Here is a 17,957-nt window from a genome sequence, read left to right as displayed (position 1 = left end):
ATCAACACATGCTAACACGACACTTGTTGCTGCTGCTAACCCAACCCCAAGCCCAAATGCAGCCAGCGTGAGCTCCAGCGAAGGAGACGGAGCTCACGCTTAAAACAAGCAACGCTCAATTTTTCGGGTCAGCAACAGGTGACCAAGGCCGAGCTGAACACATTGATTGCAAGGATGTTATAGAATGTTATAGCGTTATAGAACATAAAAAATAACGTCACAGTTACTTTGCTGAGTAACTAATTACTTTTACAATGTGGTAACTGAGTTACTAACTCAATTACTTTTTGGGAGACGTAATTTGTAACTGTAACTAATTGCTTTTTTAAAGTAAGATGACCAACACTGCTAACCAGTCAGTCACCTTGCCAGCAGGTTCTAAGCTGCAAAGTAATGTAGTTATGCCACGTCATCTAAAGGGCAGACGGCCTAACGATGCACACCTGTTTTCACTCTTTCTGACGGAACAGAACATCACCAAAATAACATAACACATCGGCACATTAAGATGCAACACCTTTAAAGGTTTCTAACAAGAGTACACAACTTAAACAAGCCTATGTTCTCTTATTTATATACCTGACTTAAAGTAACTATATGTAACTTTTAAATGTTTCTGAAACTGTGTAATGTTCCATCTGATGATCATAAATGACCTGTAACAGCAAACGAGACATTTACACGTACATGGTTATTTTGGAAAACCGAGACATTTCCCTTCGTTTGTGCCCTTCCTTTACAAGCAAACGGAGAACTCACCTCTGAAAACGAAAAACCTCTGAAAAATGGAGATTTTGGAATGTAAACTGAGACAAACGGAGGTTTAGGCAGCCGAGGAAGTGAGGAAGAGAAGAGAGAGGAAGTAATTTGTTGCTGTAGTTGCTATTTTCGGGATTCTGTTTGGCTAACGTGGGCTTGAGCTTCTCGTTACACTGCCAGCTACAGGTTTGGCATACTCTTGACGGCATTGACGGCATGTATACACGGGTACGTATAAACAAACTTTTCTGAAAACTGACTGTTATTTTTGAAAACGGAGAGTTGAAATGTCCGTTTATGAAAATAGCAGGGACGTCTAAACATTGCATAACAGTGAAAAGAATGCTATTTTTATATAGTTTTTATTAATGATTCTTCCCAGGTCCGCAAAGCCACAAAATGATTTACAGCAGGTAGACGGCGCTACAGAGCACACATTCTGACGGGTCACAGATTTCGGCTGAACACCGCAAAAGCCTGTGTTAGTGTATTCAGCAAGTAAAAGCAGGGGATTTCTTTATATTGGCGTAATTGTATTTTAATTTTATTTTAGAAGTTATCTGCTGTAGTTAGTGCTGATACTGGGGAGGGACCATCACAGAAAAGAAGCTAATTAAACGAAGAACAATGAAAAGCTAAAAGGGAAAGTGACAGACGACAGTCGGCCTTTCAAGTGTCAGGTATGTAATATGTCTATTTCATTCATAAAATAACTTTACAATGCGCGATGTGGTTGTACAGCAGTAGCCAACATTAAATTACGTCCCCCTTCCATTTAGCGCAGACGTTTTATTCCCTAGTCCGTGTTCGTGTTGGCCTACTATTTTCTTTTTCCTTGGGTTTCATGAAATGCGCAATATTAATCCAAGTTATTATTATGGTCATTGCTACAACAAACTCCTAATGCTTGGCTTGTGACACAGCGACAGTGATACCCAGTTTAGCTCACGATACGGATACTAAGTTACCATCTGCAACACTTGAAATGCAACGATGCATCTGTAACATATTCTCTTATTGTAAATGAATGATTATCTGTCAGAGCAAAACATTCATCGCGACTATATGACCTCCCGGTAACGCTGACTCAGTAATATACAGTAGGTAATACAGCACCGTAAAGAAAAGACCTTTAAGACAGTAGGTGTGGTAAAAACACTACCTCTTCTGTTCAAAGTGGCCGCTAGAATCAACACAAACTGAAAGTTACATATAGTCACTTTGAAGAAACAGATTAACTGACACACTGGACTAAAATCATTTTTAAGACACAAAAAACTGCTAATGTTGGGAATCAGGGCCTCGGTAAAAGATTTAAAAGCAAAAGTACAAAACGTTGTTCGAGATGTAAACTCTTGACCTTAAAACAAGTTAAGCCTGCAGGGTAAGATCATTTCATTCATTTCCAATGAAAGGCAAACTTTTTAATTCAAACTCAGTTGCAATGTTGTTAAATATAGGATCTAATAATAGGTTGATTTAATATGAATTATTTCATAAAATTTGTAATGTGTCAGTGCAATAATACATGTAAACTCGCCCTCTTCCCCTGTCAGACAGGTTTTGCCCTTATTCTGAAAAAGACTACTACTAAGCGGTTTACATGGCTAATGAAAATGAATACCGGTTTACATGCAGCCAGGGATACTCCGATTCACGTACCATGTTGTTTATCACATAAAAATATGGACAAGTAGAAGTGGTGGTGGCCTTGTTGGACCGTGTGAACACAGCCTTCCTCTTTCATTAATTGAAACAACTTTTTGAAAAGGTTGGTATTGGAATATTTGCACAAATCCAAAATCCTGTTGATGTCCAAGGATTTCATAATGTTTAAAAATAGGTGTGTTTCACCTTCTGACCAGAAATGTGGACTTTTCTTTTGGGCATGCACCTCTACCCCAGCGTTGCAAACTGTTGCTAGTTGGTTTGTGTACAACAACCATAGCAACGCACAGAGCTGACCCTGAACAGACAAGAGGCCGTAAACTGTTGCAAACTGAAGTAAAAACTCCAATTGAGACGCATATTCGAAATTCCCTGTATACATGTCCAAAGAATGCTTATAATAACCCGAATAATACCGGCATGTCCCACATGTCTTGTGTCATAATTGGAATAATAGTGTAATATTAATGTGCATGAAAGCATAGTCGTCACTACACACCCTATGGTTTTCACCTTCAGTCCCTGACAGAAAGCACCAGATTTGCAGCTCTCTGTCTCACTCCCTCCACTCATTTAATGCCATGCAAAGAGTAACATTTTATAGACAGCTCGAAGCCAAAGTAGATGACTTACTTGTGACTCATTATTATAAAAAGGCTTAGAGGGCATTTCAAGGCTTCTGCGTATTCAATACAATAAGTTTTGGGGAATTAGTCATATGCTTATAAAATGGGCTCATGCTCCATTCAGCACAGCATCTCCTTTTTGTGTGGCATTACAGTGTGTAATCAAGCGCTACACTTTCCAGGGCAATCACGTCCTTTATCGCAGAGGAACTGTCACCAACCACCTATGAAGTGGGAGGATATGCCCTGTGGGTAATAGAGTGTGGTGGGTTTTGCTCATATCTCACACTCCTTTCCTCCCTTTCACTTTACACCAACAAGTCATAGCTGAGGACAGCCATCCACACAAGAAATGGGACACACGTTCACGCCACTTACTTTCAATTTAATTATTTATTCTTTCTTTCATGGAATGCTTCAGCCTCTGGCTCAATGCAAGCTTACAGAGGGACTGATTAACACACAAAATATCATGCACTCTGTTTTTTGTTGTTTTTCCTCACCTAACTCATTCTGAATGTAAAAGAGAGGCACAGAACTGCCTGAGGTAATTAGGGGTGACACAATGTTTATGTAACCTCCAAGCCTCACAAAGCAGATGCAATTATGGGCTCCTGGTCCCCGTGACCCCAGCCCCGTAGTGTAGCACCGCAAAACTGCAATCCCGTGTCCCAGGGGTGAGCCTGGTTTGCAGGGTGATGGGGGAAGGTGGGAGGGTGGAGTGGGGGGCAAGTAAGAGTTGAGTTCTTTTCACAGCTCCCTCTGACGGGAGCTCTTGCTGCCTAATCCAAAGTGACGGGCACTTTAGCGGAGAGGGCGCAGAGCCCCCCAATTTCCGCCAGGACCCCACGGCAGGGGAAGCAGAGAAGTAAAGAGTTGGGGTGGCAGACCTATTGTGGCCCGGTGAGAAAGAGTGGGGCAGGGGCCTCATTACAACGCTTAACTGCACTCACAGGCCCTCATTAACCCCCCACACCAGTGACTCAAATCAAAACAGACAATAGAAAGAGGTTCACCGTTTGAATAAAGGCCTCCATTTTAGTGTGACTTGGAGTTTCAGAATTGTAACTGAGTACTTTTTGGAGCTTTTAACACAAACAGATTTCCACAAACACTGAAGTTTTCTTCAATGGGTCAATTGTGTAGAAATCTCTTCTTAAATGTGGTCATTCAACTTGCTATTTGACTGTTTCCATGCAGGCATCTGGACATCTGGGAATTCCAGAGGAAAGTAATGAGAGAGTGAGAGTGCAGTTAAACAAAACCCAATATGTCGGCTGTAATAAAAGCACAGTAACACAGTGCTTTAGGTAGCTCAGTCATTGAAGACGGCCCCCTCAGTGCAGAGGAATGGATGATGAGAAATGACAGGCACTTATGTATGTTGCTAATGGGATGCAAAGCCAGTGCAAAGATAAGGCCCGGCCTGTATTCTCCCCCCCCCACCCTCTCCTCATCAGTGCTTTGGGGAGAAAAGCTTGGCACGCCAAATGATGCGTTTCATAGAGACAATTAAAGAGCAAATCAATGCTGCTGCCTCTGTGAAATAATTAGAGATGCGGCCGACTTCAACTGCAACCACACAGTGGAAAGCATGCAAAGCTCTGATAGCTGCAGGATAGATATTGGAGGAGATTTTGAGGTATCTTTCTAGAAGATCCTGCAAATTAAAAAGTTGCCCCAGTCACCATGGAAACCTGTTTTTCATTAGGCCTCACAACTGACTGGAATACTGGCTTCTTTGAAGTATTGTTTAACTTTACTTTACAAGGTAGCTCATACTAAGGGTGGGACTCACCAGAGGCCCCACAATACGATATTATCATGATGCTTATGTCCCGATACAATATTATTGCGATTTTAAACATATTATAATATTCTGCAATATATTGTAATGTATTACCTTTTTTTCAAATGATGTCCCTAAAGGAAAACTTTGTCAACATCTGTTTTATCTTTTATTATTTTACAGATGATTTTATTATTCCAGCACCAAAAATTCAATTCTCAGGTGCAATTTATATAATAAAAGATCAATACTTTGCGTCTGTGTATCGATACAGCACAGTATTGCAATATCTTCCGTGGCATCACTGTATCGATCCCCCCCCTATCTTATACATAGTGTGTATATACCTATGTACTGCGCTTACAATATATTATGCATATACTATGTATTATTAATTTGCCTTACTGTAGCACTCCAAAAAGTTAGGTGGATAAAAATAGAGCTGTAGTCACTGAACAGTAGATGAAGTGGAGAGACAGTACCTAGCCTGCTCTCAGCTCCACAGTTTAAAAAACATGGCACACACTGGTCACACTGTAAAGACCAGCAGGCCATCACATTCTGTCTGTCACATCATCAATGGCACTCTTCTTCCCATTTTAGAGCCCTTCATCTGCATACATCACCATACAGGAGAGGGAAGGAACCGAGTTAGTGGAGGTCTATGCACTGTGCATTATGTGCTTGTAGAGGAAAGAGTGTGATGAAGAGGTACTGTACAGGGCATAAGTGCCAGAAGAGCAACACGGATATCGACATTGAAAAAACAAAAAAGATGGGGAGGAGAGAAGAGAAGAGAGGAAAAGAGAAGAGAAGAGAAGAGAAGAGAAGAGAAGAGGAAACCACATAGGGAATATAAAAAGACAGATGGGCCCACTTACCAGCCTGGTTAGTGGTAATGTTGACGGAGGCGTACTGAGGGGAGTAGGGGCTCTGATCTGACACCCCGTTGACAGCCTGCACCTCAAATGTGTACTGCGTGTGGGCCAACAGGTCACTGATGTAGACCCGGGGTTCTGTCAGGCCCAGCTGACGGGGCAAAAATTGAACGTTGTCTCCGCAGCGGGTGCAGCCTCCCCGGCCTCCGCCGCAGCTCTTGCAGATGATGTTGAAGACTACGTCCTCGCGGCCCCCCGAATCCCGGGGAGGCATCCACTCCAGCATCACAGAGGTTTCATTCACGCTGGAGATAACAGTCTGTGGAGCTGAGGGGACAGCTGGGAAATGAGAGACAGAGAGAGATTATGCAATTTAAACCATACACAGATACTTTGGGAAGTAAGCTCTTTTGATCAATACGTTGTGTCAATTGGTCCACTGCAGAGTTTGTCACTACAAGTGACCCCTTTCACATAGTCACAGTCATGTGATCCATTGTTAATAACATTTTGACATTAACCATCTTGACAATAGCTGCTTTAAGATGTCTTGCTAAATGGACAAAAAGGCCCGAAAACAGTGTTAAGAGTTACCAATCTATTGTAAAGATTGGTAAGTTATCTAAATTCCATTTAAAGTAGCATTGTGTCCTTGGAATGTTTTGCAAAAAATATGAAAAAAATAGGAAAAATATATGACAAAAATGGTTGTTACTCATATGAGCCACGACTGCAAGGACTATATTCCAAAGCATTGTTCTCATTTTGTGATGGAAGCAGTGTTGTGTGCCTGATGGCGCAGAGGGCATAATTACCAACTGTACTTAAATAACACAGGAGAAGAGAAAAATCCACAAGCTCACTAAGATACTATAGCATCGTATAGACGTCTGAGCTGACTGCGTTCCAAGCTGGCAGCGCCTCTTCCCTCGGGAAGCCCATTTACACTCTCTCATTTTCCACGCTGGTGTCCACTCTGTCAAGTGTTTTCTTAACATCTATTCTTGACAAGTTTCTCATCGTAGCATCGTATAGAGTTACTGCAGTGGAGAGAGAAACCTACTGTTTCTCCTGTTGAGACATTCTTAGCAGCTAGACATTACAGGGTGGAAACTTTCCACATGTTGCTACATGTTGACTGACAGGCCAAACAAACAAACAATGAGAACTGTTTATCTTTCACAGCCATGTGCACCTAATTATGGAAGTCGTACCCTTCAGGACTAATGAGATAAACTGTTCCACCCCGCCCACACCATCCTAAATCTGAATCGATCACTTCTTACATTATTTAACCTCCTTTTAATTGGCAGCAATTAGCAGATCTCCGGCTCTGGAAGGAAGCCCGTTGGAGTGCCCTTCTTGGTGTCTCTCATACATGGAAACATAACTCCTCCTTGGCATCTCCTTCCTGGGGGAAGGGGGGGGGAACTAATATCCCGCCCCCCCTTCATTAGCTGGCGGGCCGTTCTGATGGTCCCATTCCCTCGCTTTAATCAGGTTGGGCCCTGCTGCGCTTTATACGGGTGACGTGACGCTGCCGCTTTCTCATTCACAACAGCTGCTCGACTCCCAGAGCCGGGCTTATGCAAATCTTCTTTGTTGGAGACCATCAAATATTTTCCCTCCTCTGTCCCTTTCAACAGGCAGAGAGGGAGAGTGAGAGTGAGGAAAAAAACACTACCGCAACGTTGAAAGGAGCTTTTTTGTTTTCTCACTCACCCCGGTTTTGTTTTAGTTAGACCACACTCTATGCACTGATTCTCTGTCTTTCTTACATACACACAACCCCTTCTCCATCTCGCTCAAATTGCCTCTCCTTGTTCATTCCCTTCCCTCACACTTTACTCCTCCCTCACTCACTTTTGCTTTGGTCTATCCTTCCGCCTCTCCCTGTCTCTCTCAACCTCGGTGTCAGCCTCAAATTCAAATTCAAATTCAAACAGCTTCATTGGCATGACAAGAGAGAGTCTTGCCTCGGCTCATTCTCCGTGCCTGCCCCTTCACAAAGCTGCGCGCCCCGGCCCAGTAACCTCTGGCCTGGCTTGGAGTACGGGCTGTGTGATGTTGAGGAGGGGCAGCCGAGCGTTGTTTGTTGGGTCAGATCTGTGGACAGCCACACTATGGGCATGTCAGCGTCGTGTTCGTGTGAGGGACAGCTCTGACAGGGTTTCTCTGTTTGGAATTACACAGACTACCACTGTCCTTTGCTCCCTGGGCTCTTCTGCTTGCGGGTGTGAAATGTGTATGTGTCAAAGAGTTCATATTTGAAATCAAAGACTTTGGGGGGTATATATTCATGTCTGTGTATGCTTTGTGTGTTTGTGCAGAATGCAAGTTAAAGTTCACATATAACAACCTTGGAACTATACGTACTTGTGCATGGCATCTGGAGAGGATCGGAGTCGGTGCGGTAGTATCCGTTGCGGCAAACGCAGTTCATGGCGCCTTCACTGGTGGTACGGCTGTTGATGGGACACTGCATACAGGGCTCATCTTTTTGAGTCGGCTTGAAAAAGCCAGACGGACAGGCTGAAAGACAGTGGAGGGTGTGTTTAGAATACAAAACATTACAACCACCTTTGTATGAAAAACATTCATACTATGATAGCAGCATGGCAATTGAGTCTAAAATACAATGTCATTTTTTGTATTAATCGCTTAATCATTTAATTCAGAAAATGTTTATCACAATTAGTCAGAACCCAAGGTGACGTGTCTAAATTGTTTTTTTAGACACGTCACCACGTGCGTCAGACACGTTGTTTCTTGTTTTTGAAAAACCCAAAGATATTTTTTTTTATTTATACAAATACAAAACTGAGAAATGTTCTGTTTAACCCTCTGTCAATCAACTAATACATTAATAATTGTTATCTATCTTTTCTGCACTGAAGGTGTGTTAACCTTACAATAGGTTAAATGTAGTAGCATTACAAGAGAAGAATCAAGTGACCAAAATTCAAAACAACCCAAACAACACAGACCACGATGTAAATATACATCACCGCAACCCGACATATAAATACACACCAGCAAAGTCTTGCATGTGAGGCAACTCTCTGCAGATATGGCAACATTGCAACACGTAAGTTTGCTTTGAATTATTCACCATGCTCTATTTGCCTGAGAAATCTCTGAAGTGCCCATGCTTTCTGTTAAGAGCCCTTTTGAGGGCCTCTCTGTGGAAACCTGGGAGGAAAGTTACATTCATGATAGAGACGATGATGAACTCGCACACCGCAGCTGCCGTTAAATTCTGTGTTTGTGCATCTGCCTGTGTGCTGTGCGGGTAAATCACAGGCTGTACAGTACATGGGGTGAATCTGTTTGTGCGTTGCCATAAGCATCCGTCATTGCAGCGATAAACAAACTAACTTAGCTGTCTGTGAAATCCCCTTATCCTCTCCTGAGTCACATACCGCCTAAACCTTTGCTGCTAAAAAAATATATATCTTGTTTTTTAGCATTTGCACCTGCACCATGTCAAGAGCTTTTTTTCTATCTTGGGCCAAAGCAGCTACGGTTTGGCTTGAGGTAATGCAGCTCCCACCTGCTCCACCGATAAAGAAGAAAATAGAGGTGTTGAGACAGAGGTGTCGGATGTACAGTAACATGAAAAATTCACACACGGGACACACTGCATATCTGAAGTTAAAGCCCCTCAGGTCTGTCAGTGCTGTTGTTTTTCTGTAACCGTGTAAAAGGCAATAGAATGTACTGAGTCTGATGAAAGGAAACTAAATATAGCAATGTATGGTTCTTCTTCTCCTTCTCTCTCATTTTTGAGTTAAAGCTTGTAGGGTTCAAAAAAATATTTTTCAAAGAATACTGTTAAAGCTGATTTTGACAATTTGTTTCACATATCATGGGAACAGTCGCCCACCACCATTTTCTGTACTGTACATTTCTAAAAACTTACCATAACATGACTGCAGTTTTCTACATTGTAAAGTAATAAAAATACAGAGTCTATTTCATTCTGAGGCTGTACAGGCAATTACAACCCCACTGTAGCATCTGGATTATGGAAACATCTGCAGCTGCAACTCCCATTTAAAGGAGGGCCAAATCACAAGGCAAAATTAGTCTAGGTCCAATCCCAATGTTTATATTAGACAGACACATCACTGTACTCAGAGAGCCTACAGGCCAGGGATTAATGCTAGTTTTCCCCCTTGAAACTCAAAGTACATTACTCAGCGCCATCACCTTATAAATCTGGCCATTACAACAGTGATTCAAAAATTGTGCAGACACATTTTTTTTTTAAGAAAGCAATGGATCTATCTCTCTCTCTCTCTCTCTCTCTCTCTCTCTCTCTCTCTCTCTCTCTCAACATACTTAAACTGGTGCAATGTGATCGACCAAACCATATTGCTTGAGAGTAGACAGACCAAAACCAGCTTCAATACTCCAGTTTGCTTAAAAGAAAGGCTGTTTTCATTAAATGCACATTATGTCAAACATCTTTGACTTCAGCACAAGAAAACAAAAGCGATGACATTTAAGCGACTGTGTGCTTTGAAATGAGAACACATTTTAAATGTTACTTCCATTCATGCAAAACGTAACAGCGTGCCTTAAAGTTACAACGCAGTGTGTTATCTTATGTTCACAAACGTCAGTGGCAGAAAAAGTTATTCCAAAATAAAAAAAATGAAACTAAAACTACGTAATCATAAAGATCTCCTTACTATGTATTAGCTTTGACATGTTTTTCTTCTTCCATGATTGATGGAGGAAAAGGGTTTTGGGTACAGAGTGAAACATGAGGCCTAGACATTCACACTGCCAGTCAACAGGCTCCTGTGAATGAGGCCCAGGCAACAGCTATGTGGGGAATTGGGATGGAACCTCTGCGGCACAGTGAGGTGGTCTGTGGGAGTGCGGCGCTCCGAGGAGCAACACTAAAGGAAAGTGAAAGTGAAGGGGGGCAGGAGAGAGGGAAGATGGGAACAAAGAGACGGGAGGGGAGAGGTAGGGAATGGCTGTGTTTAAGAGTTTCTCAGCCAAAGAATTCAGCGTATTACTGTGCACACAGTGAATGTAGGGGCTGCAACAGTATGCAGACTGTGCACAGCAATCAGAACAATGACTTAAAATCTGCATGGGGACCAAAATGAATGAATACATTTGATTAGCACTTATAAAGCCCCATGATGCTTGCTGCCACAGTGGTTGTATTTAAATATGCTGTGGTAATTGTTGGGTGGCACACTGGTGGGTAATGCAAATTTTTTAGCACCACGCACCGAACATCCAAAGACACAATTTAATTTCCATTTGATGTAAAAAAAAAAATAAATAAAAAAAATAAATAAATGATTCATGGAATAATAATATGTATGTTTTTTATATTGCATCTGTATGTTTAGGTCAAAATGTTGAATAGTTTACTCCATATCTTGCCAAATTTGGACAACCTTAACTACACCTTAAACGTTAAATCCTATACAGGGTCAAATCTAGGGCTGAATGATTAATCGATTTCAAATTAAAATCGTGATTTGAAAGAATGCGATTAGCTAATTGCGAAGACTGCGATGAATCAAATGTGAAATATTTAGTTGAATGTTTGGTGTAACAGTTTTTTATTCCTCTTCATTTTTATATTTACTGTTTTTTTCATAGGATGAATTCTGGAATAATGTCACAGATTGTTTACAGAAATGTCCTATTTTCAGTGGATCTTTCATTTAATTTGTATTACTTTATTTTACATGATCACAGAAGGTGCAATATGTAGCTAACGAAAATGGAATCGTAATCGCAATATCTGGCAGGAAAATCGCAATTAGATTGTTTCCCCAAATCATTCAGCCCTAGTCAAATCCCACCGATATCATTCCATTGTTGTATTATAACTTGCAGTTTGTCTACTGTTATGTTAGATTAATAATTCCGATAGTACAGAATTCATTACAGAAAAGTAATGTAAAGAGAAGTAAAAAGAAATCTTGCTTTTTTTGGCATTTCTTGTCTTAACCTTTGTGACAAAGCTTTCTCATCTGGTATACTTCAGAAAGTAAGTATTTGTAAAAACCATCCTATCCAGTTCAAGCGGACACAGTATTATGTGTCTTGGCATGCCTCTCTGCCCTGCCACGGTCATTACTTTGGGGAAATATTTGGGGAATTTCCACTTTATACCCAGATGACAGATTTTAAGAGTTGCAACGTTGTCTGGTGTCGGATGTAGAGAAGCAGAGACGTGGAGAGCAGTGATTAAAAAACAGATCAGAGCTGTAATTCCCTACCTCCCTGCCTGCCCAGATTGCTGCTGTTGAGCTGTTTGATCACCATCCTGGCAGTCTTGCTCAACATGCGTTTTTTTTGGGCTGTTTCCTCTAACTTTAGATATCCTTCTGGCAAGAAGAGTTAATTACTGCAAAAATATTCATTGACAACAGCTCCTCTGTTGTTCCCGCTTTCTACACTTAAAAACAAAAAACAGAGACACAAAGCTGTTAATATCATAAATATCATCAAGTAAACATGGCACGTTTTGCTGTCAGATCTCTGGGGGACTGCGAACGTGGATTCTGGAACTGGGACAAACAATGAAATGTGGCATAAGTCAAGAACAAAGGGCCAAACAGAAAAGCTTTAAGAGAATTTATAAACACTTCAGACTCAATTTAGTGTTAGTCGTGTCAAAAGGTCCAGATCACCTCAAATTGGTTCCAGAGACACAGCAGGCACATTCACTCTTAAATCTAATATTTGAGGGAAAAAAAAGATAACTTCTGCCAGCGGGATGAGATAGTTTTGTTTCCCAATGTTGTTTGATCGTTTAAAAACCAAGTATTACATTACTTTAATCTCACACTTAAAACTCAATCTGAATAATACCCCCCCCCCCACACACACACACACACACACACACACATTCCAAACCCCCAGCTGCTTGTGTCTGTCTGCGTTTATGACTTTTAATAATATATAGTGACATAAAGGCTTTAATTAGAGGTTTAGCGAGACTCACTGAATAAAAATAGTACTGCGAGAGCTTTGAGAGGCAAGTCGCTGTGCAAGAGGTGCTAATCAGTTTTTACAGCAGGTAATTTGCTGGTTGTTTCAAAGGTTTCCCGAATGTTACATCCTGAGAGATTTATAGTACACTGAAGACAAGACCTGCAGCTAAAAGCATCTGAATCCTGCAAAGCATGTGCGATGGTTTGTGACTATTTATGTGTGTGAGAAGAGAAGAGAAACACACAAATAGAGAGAAGAAAAACACTGCAAGGCAGAAGGACAGAGAGAGGCAGGGAGTGTTGTTTTCCGTGGCGATGCCGACGTGACCAGCGATACTAGAAACACTCCCTGTGATTCTGGCTCCTCTGACAAAATCAGCAGTCACATGCATACAGCACATAGAGAGAGGCCAAACAAAGACTGGGCATTTGACATTTCCATCATGGCCACCTGGGCAGTGTTGGACACTATGTGATCACAACCAGACAATTAGCTGGCTGATTCTAGGTTATGCAGCCTGAGGCCACACCTTTTGAGGTAAAGAGGGAAGAAAAAAAAAAAAGAACCCATCCAGTCTCTTTCACCCACCGTCTCTCATCTACACACCACCCAACAGAGAGACTCTTTGTCCAGCAGCATGGGGCTTTACAGCAACAACAGCACACCCCTCCAGTCCCCTCTTCCCCATTCTATCTTTTTAGGATTGAATCTGCCCTCCCCCAAATGAACACACAATTAAAGAAGATACAAGGGAGACAAAGACAGGCAAGGTGTGTGTGTGTGCGTGTGTGTGTTTGTATGTGTGTGACATTCATGGTGTGAAAGAGAAAAGGCTGGAAGCTGGAAAAATCAGAGGTGCTAGGTTTTGTGAGCACAGCAGGAAAAAGTGCTGAAAGCTGTGAAAATGGCCAGCATCAGAGGGAGTGTGTGTGTGTGTGTGTGTGTGTGTGTGTGTGTGTGTGTGTGTGTGTGTGTGTGGATGCTGGGTATTTCCCTGTATTCCATTTTGACCAAAGAGGCCGCTACAGTGTACAAGTGTGGGCCTCTATTTGCTTTGGTGACGCCTGTAAAAAACTATTTATACGAACCACTGCAGGGATAGATCAGAGACTATCGTAAAGAGATGTGTTTCTTTTTACAAGATAGACCGCTGTTCCTTTAGAGGAGAAAAATTAGATTAAGACAACCTGTTAGCTTTTGCAGTTGCTTTCTCATTACCTCTACCATCCTGCAACCACAACTACAGACCATCAGCCTTTGAACTGGTCACATCTAAGTGGAGTGTAACCTTGTGAAACGGCAGTCATGGCCACCGAGAGGAGAGCAGCCACGAGTTGTGTGTCTGTTCCTGTGAGGGAGGACAAGCCAGCCCCCACACCCCCACCTCAGCACTTCCATGGGGAACACAAGCTAGCACTGTTTGCAACACAGGGTGCCCGCAATTCAATTAGGACCACAGTCCTCATTGCCGTCTAATTCAATCAGGCTTGTGTGAATGCTATTAAACAACTGGCATTTGGTTCACCACACACACACTGGCACACAAATAGGATATTAATTTCTCCCTCTAGGTTTCCATGTCTGGTGCAATTAACAGGTCTGGGACTCTGCGTGGCTCCTCACACTATAAGCCAGGACAGTGCCAGTGAGTGAGGGTGACCACTGATGACCTACAAGGTGTAAATCAGGCTACTCTCAAACTCAAGGAGAGCACAGGGTCATTTCAATGAGTTACTTTCTAGAAAATGTTCAACATTTAACTAAGTATTGAGGGCAGCACCACAGCAATACCAAATCACTGTAATAAGTACCTAAAAAAAGGACACAGGCACTTTCATGGTCTTACCTAATGAAAGGAAAAACATTGCGACCAGTTATTTTAATGATTAGGTTCCATTATTTCCTCCATTAACTTTAGGGACAAATCTCAGACTTCAGGTTAGGGGGAAAATGCCCAAAATCAACTCACAGACTCACCCAGAATGTGGGAATGTGATCTTTGAGTGCCTCAAACACTTCAAACACATGCATACTGATCCAGTCATCTTATATACAAACATTTGTGCAAAGGTGTGCATCACGGTGTGCTTATGTACAGCAAGGGACTTGTGTGTCATGGGGTACTTTTCCCTCTGTGTCCCTCAGCATTTTTGCTCTAAGCTGCATCTCCACTGCAGTTGTCACAGAGCTCACTTTCCCCAACCCCCCCAGAGGAGACAAATTAGGAGCCAAAGTGAGCAGCAGATTAGCTAGAAATGTGGGACACCTGGGAAATGAGCTCTGAGGGCGCAGGACCCTTCAGGAGGGCTCGGCCTCAAAGCACGCACACAAACAAGACACGCTCCTGAAACACACACACGTCTCTCTCACACACACACACACACACACACACACACACACACACACACACACACACACACACACACACACACACAGCTCATTTAATTCCATCTTCTTCCGATACATATATACATCAACACATAAATAAGCAGAGACCATAAAGAACAAAGCTGCTAATAAACCCCATCTGGCTACTAGCCAGAGGACAATTTCAGCTCATACGGCGAGGGCTTAACCTCATATATGTGGCACATACACAAGGCTCACCATCACAAGGTTTGGTATTTACAAGGACAAAAAGAAGTGGGCAGCACTGCTCAGAATGTCAGTAGCAGCTAAAAATACCCTGTAAGGGAAATATTAGTCATGTAACAACTGGTGTAAATTAATTTCCCACTAACTGACTTTTTCATTATCTCCTTAACGGTAGCCATAAATAGCACCAGCGAGAAACGTGGCATAGATATACTGTGAAATTGTAGCCCATTTTCCATCATCAATTATTCGGACAATTATTTTTCAAATAATTTTGAATAATGTTAGGTTACACTTTACTTGAAGGTATCTACATAAGAGTGACATGACACTGTCATGAACGTGTCATAAACATTGTAAACAAGTTATAAACGTTTATGACATAACACTTCTATCATTAAGTGTCATTCGGTTTTTGTCATGACAAGTTAGGGTTAGGGTTAGGGTTAGAAATAGGGTTCATGTGTTCATGACAGTGTCAGTGTCAAGTAAAGTGTTACCTAATGTTATTAGAGAAAAATACCCATCACAGTTTCCCAAAACTCAACCTGACATCTTCAAGCTTGTTTTGTCCGACCAACAGTCCAAACCCCAAAGAGATTCAATTTACAATGATTTAAAACGGAGAAAAGCTGCACATTTTCACGTTTGAGAAGCTGGAAGTGGTGTACGTATGGCATTTATGCCCAATAAATGACTCAATTAGTGTATTGTTGATAGAGGACTAATCAATGAATCGCTTCAGTCATATATCAGCACTTTGGTGTGTTATAGTACATTGAGGTACGCATACACCCAGTGCACTTCCCCACTTCCCAAACACTCAGGCTGCCTGGAGATAGTGCGTCATTCCCATGTGGCAAACGTTAGTTTCTTGAGTCAAATAACGCTGGCAGAGTGGCCCTCTGTTCAAGACCACAACGCTCTCATGATGATCATCAGGTCATAAATACCAAAGGAAAAAAAAAAAAAAAATCAGTGAAAACTATCTTAACCACAGTATTTCCATACGGTCTGATAACTACCATCTGTCAATAGAGGAGGAAACAGAGATGAAAGGAGAGTATCACTGGAGCCATGCATGCAGCACAGTAATAACGTCTGGAATTTTCACTGCGCTCCCCCCCCCCCACACTTTTTTTTGTCAGCGCAGGGGAAAAAAAGAGGCACAAACGAGGAATGGTGAAATTACAGGCATCTGAGCCAACATACACGCACGGGGTAGGAATATGAACAAGGCTGGAGGGTGGGCGGTTGTGGGGAAAAAAGCGGAAAGGGTCATTTCATGCAGGCAGATCATTTGACAGCTTGCTCTCCAGAGGATGTAGGGGTCCGCTCAGGTTTGCTGGTGGACCCCTTCGGTACACTGGGCTGCAGATGGCTGGGGTGTGGCAGGAGGCCGGTCTCTTTTTGTCACCATTAATCTCCATTTAAGATGGAGATTGTCCATTTTGTCAACCTTCAGGATCCACGTCACATTGGGACTAGCTACATTGTATTCCATTATTTGTAATGACCGATCATTGCCAGAGCTGGGAAAATGTCACGTAATGCAGATAATGGTACATCATATGAAATTATGGCGTGGTCTTTTTGGTAAATCTGGCCACCAAATGAGCCTCTGTGCTCAGAAGGAGGTAATTCATTTTGTCAAATTCTGTAGCTGCTTGCATAAGGGTGGGAATTACCAGATGCATGCGTGGTTACAAAATAGCCTAATTCAAATTCATTCAGCTCAATAATTTTTTAACAATAAATAATGAATTGCCTTCCGGCCCTAATTTAGGAAGGCTTGATTAAACCACATCGTATCACATGTTGTGTTTTAAGATCTGAAATCTGTTTATACAAAAACAGCCTTAGCTTCTGTTTAACCTCCCACCATCCACCATCAGCCCAGTGATGTGCAATCTTTCTGGGAGTTTAAACATTCTTCTCCACCAAACAAAGGCAGTTTGGCCTTATTGCATGCAAGCTGAAAGCAGAGACACTGAACTTTCACTGTCATGTGTTATTGTGCTTGTAGGGCTACAATGTTCCTCATGGTGGGAAGGGGGTGGGGGGGGTAAACATACACCTGTCTTTTCATGAACAGCAGTGCCTGAATGGGCATACACTGTTTCATATTTATAACAGGTAGGAAATGAGGAGACTTAGGAGCGATCGCATGTCAGAGTGTAAAGCTGTCATTGTTGAGGCAAACAAAAGAATGTGGGCAGCCTCCACCCACCCTCAGGCTCATGGGAACAGATCACCTGCTGCACAGGATGCACTGAATAGCACAGCATCCCTGGAAACACCCGCCCGCCTACAAGATTGTACAGAGGGTGCAGTGATGAGCTCTTCCTTTGAAAGGCATCCTATTTCCCCCCCTGTGGACAGTCGCTCAAATACATTCCCCATCACTCATACTCTATACTACAGATCTCTAAGCCTATGGTTCATACATTTATTTGAAGGCGTTTGCACAGGACTGTGTTTAATGTACCACATGTCCTCTCCTAGACACACAGATCAATGTGTGTGAACTCTTCTCACTGGGGCTGTCAGTGCCTGGGCCTCCCAAACCCCCAAATGTGCCCTTTTCTCAAGGACAGCTAGTTGCTAGGGCAACAGGAGCCATTGCGATGTAAGGCAGCTTCCACACTCCTCCGTTCCGCAGGC

At 42.3% G+C, this 17,957-nt stretch overlaps 1 protein-coding gene across 4 annotated transcripts in view; it reads right to left on the bottom strand.

Moving 5' to 3' along the window:
- The window catches only part of ephb2b (eph receptor B2b), a 144,363-nt gene that overhangs the window by 37,312 nt on the left and 89,094 nt on the right, over positions 1–17,957 (bottom strand). For all 4 annotated transcript variants that reach the window (XM_078249140.1, XM_078249143.1, XM_078249142.1 and 1 more), the window contains exons 4-5: positions 8,097–8,252; positions 5,724–6,059 (exon numbers count right to left, since the gene is read on the bottom strand). In XM_078249140.1, coding sequence (XP_078105266.1) covers positions 5,724–6,059; positions 8,097–8,252 — 492 coding nt within the window. The remainder of the gene's footprint in view (positions 1–5,723; positions 6,060–8,096; positions 8,253–17,957) is intronic.

The sequence above is a fragment of the Sander vitreus genome, chromosome 4, assembly GCF_031162955.1.
Source record: "Sander vitreus isolate 19-12246 chromosome 4, sanVit1, whole genome shotgun sequence".
Classification (NCBI taxonomy): domain Eukaryota; kingdom Metazoa; phylum Chordata; class Actinopteri; order Perciformes; family Percidae; genus Sander; species Sander vitreus.
The sequence above is the reverse complement of the archived record's forward strand: the minus strand, read 5'-3'. Positions and strand labels throughout refer to the sequence as shown.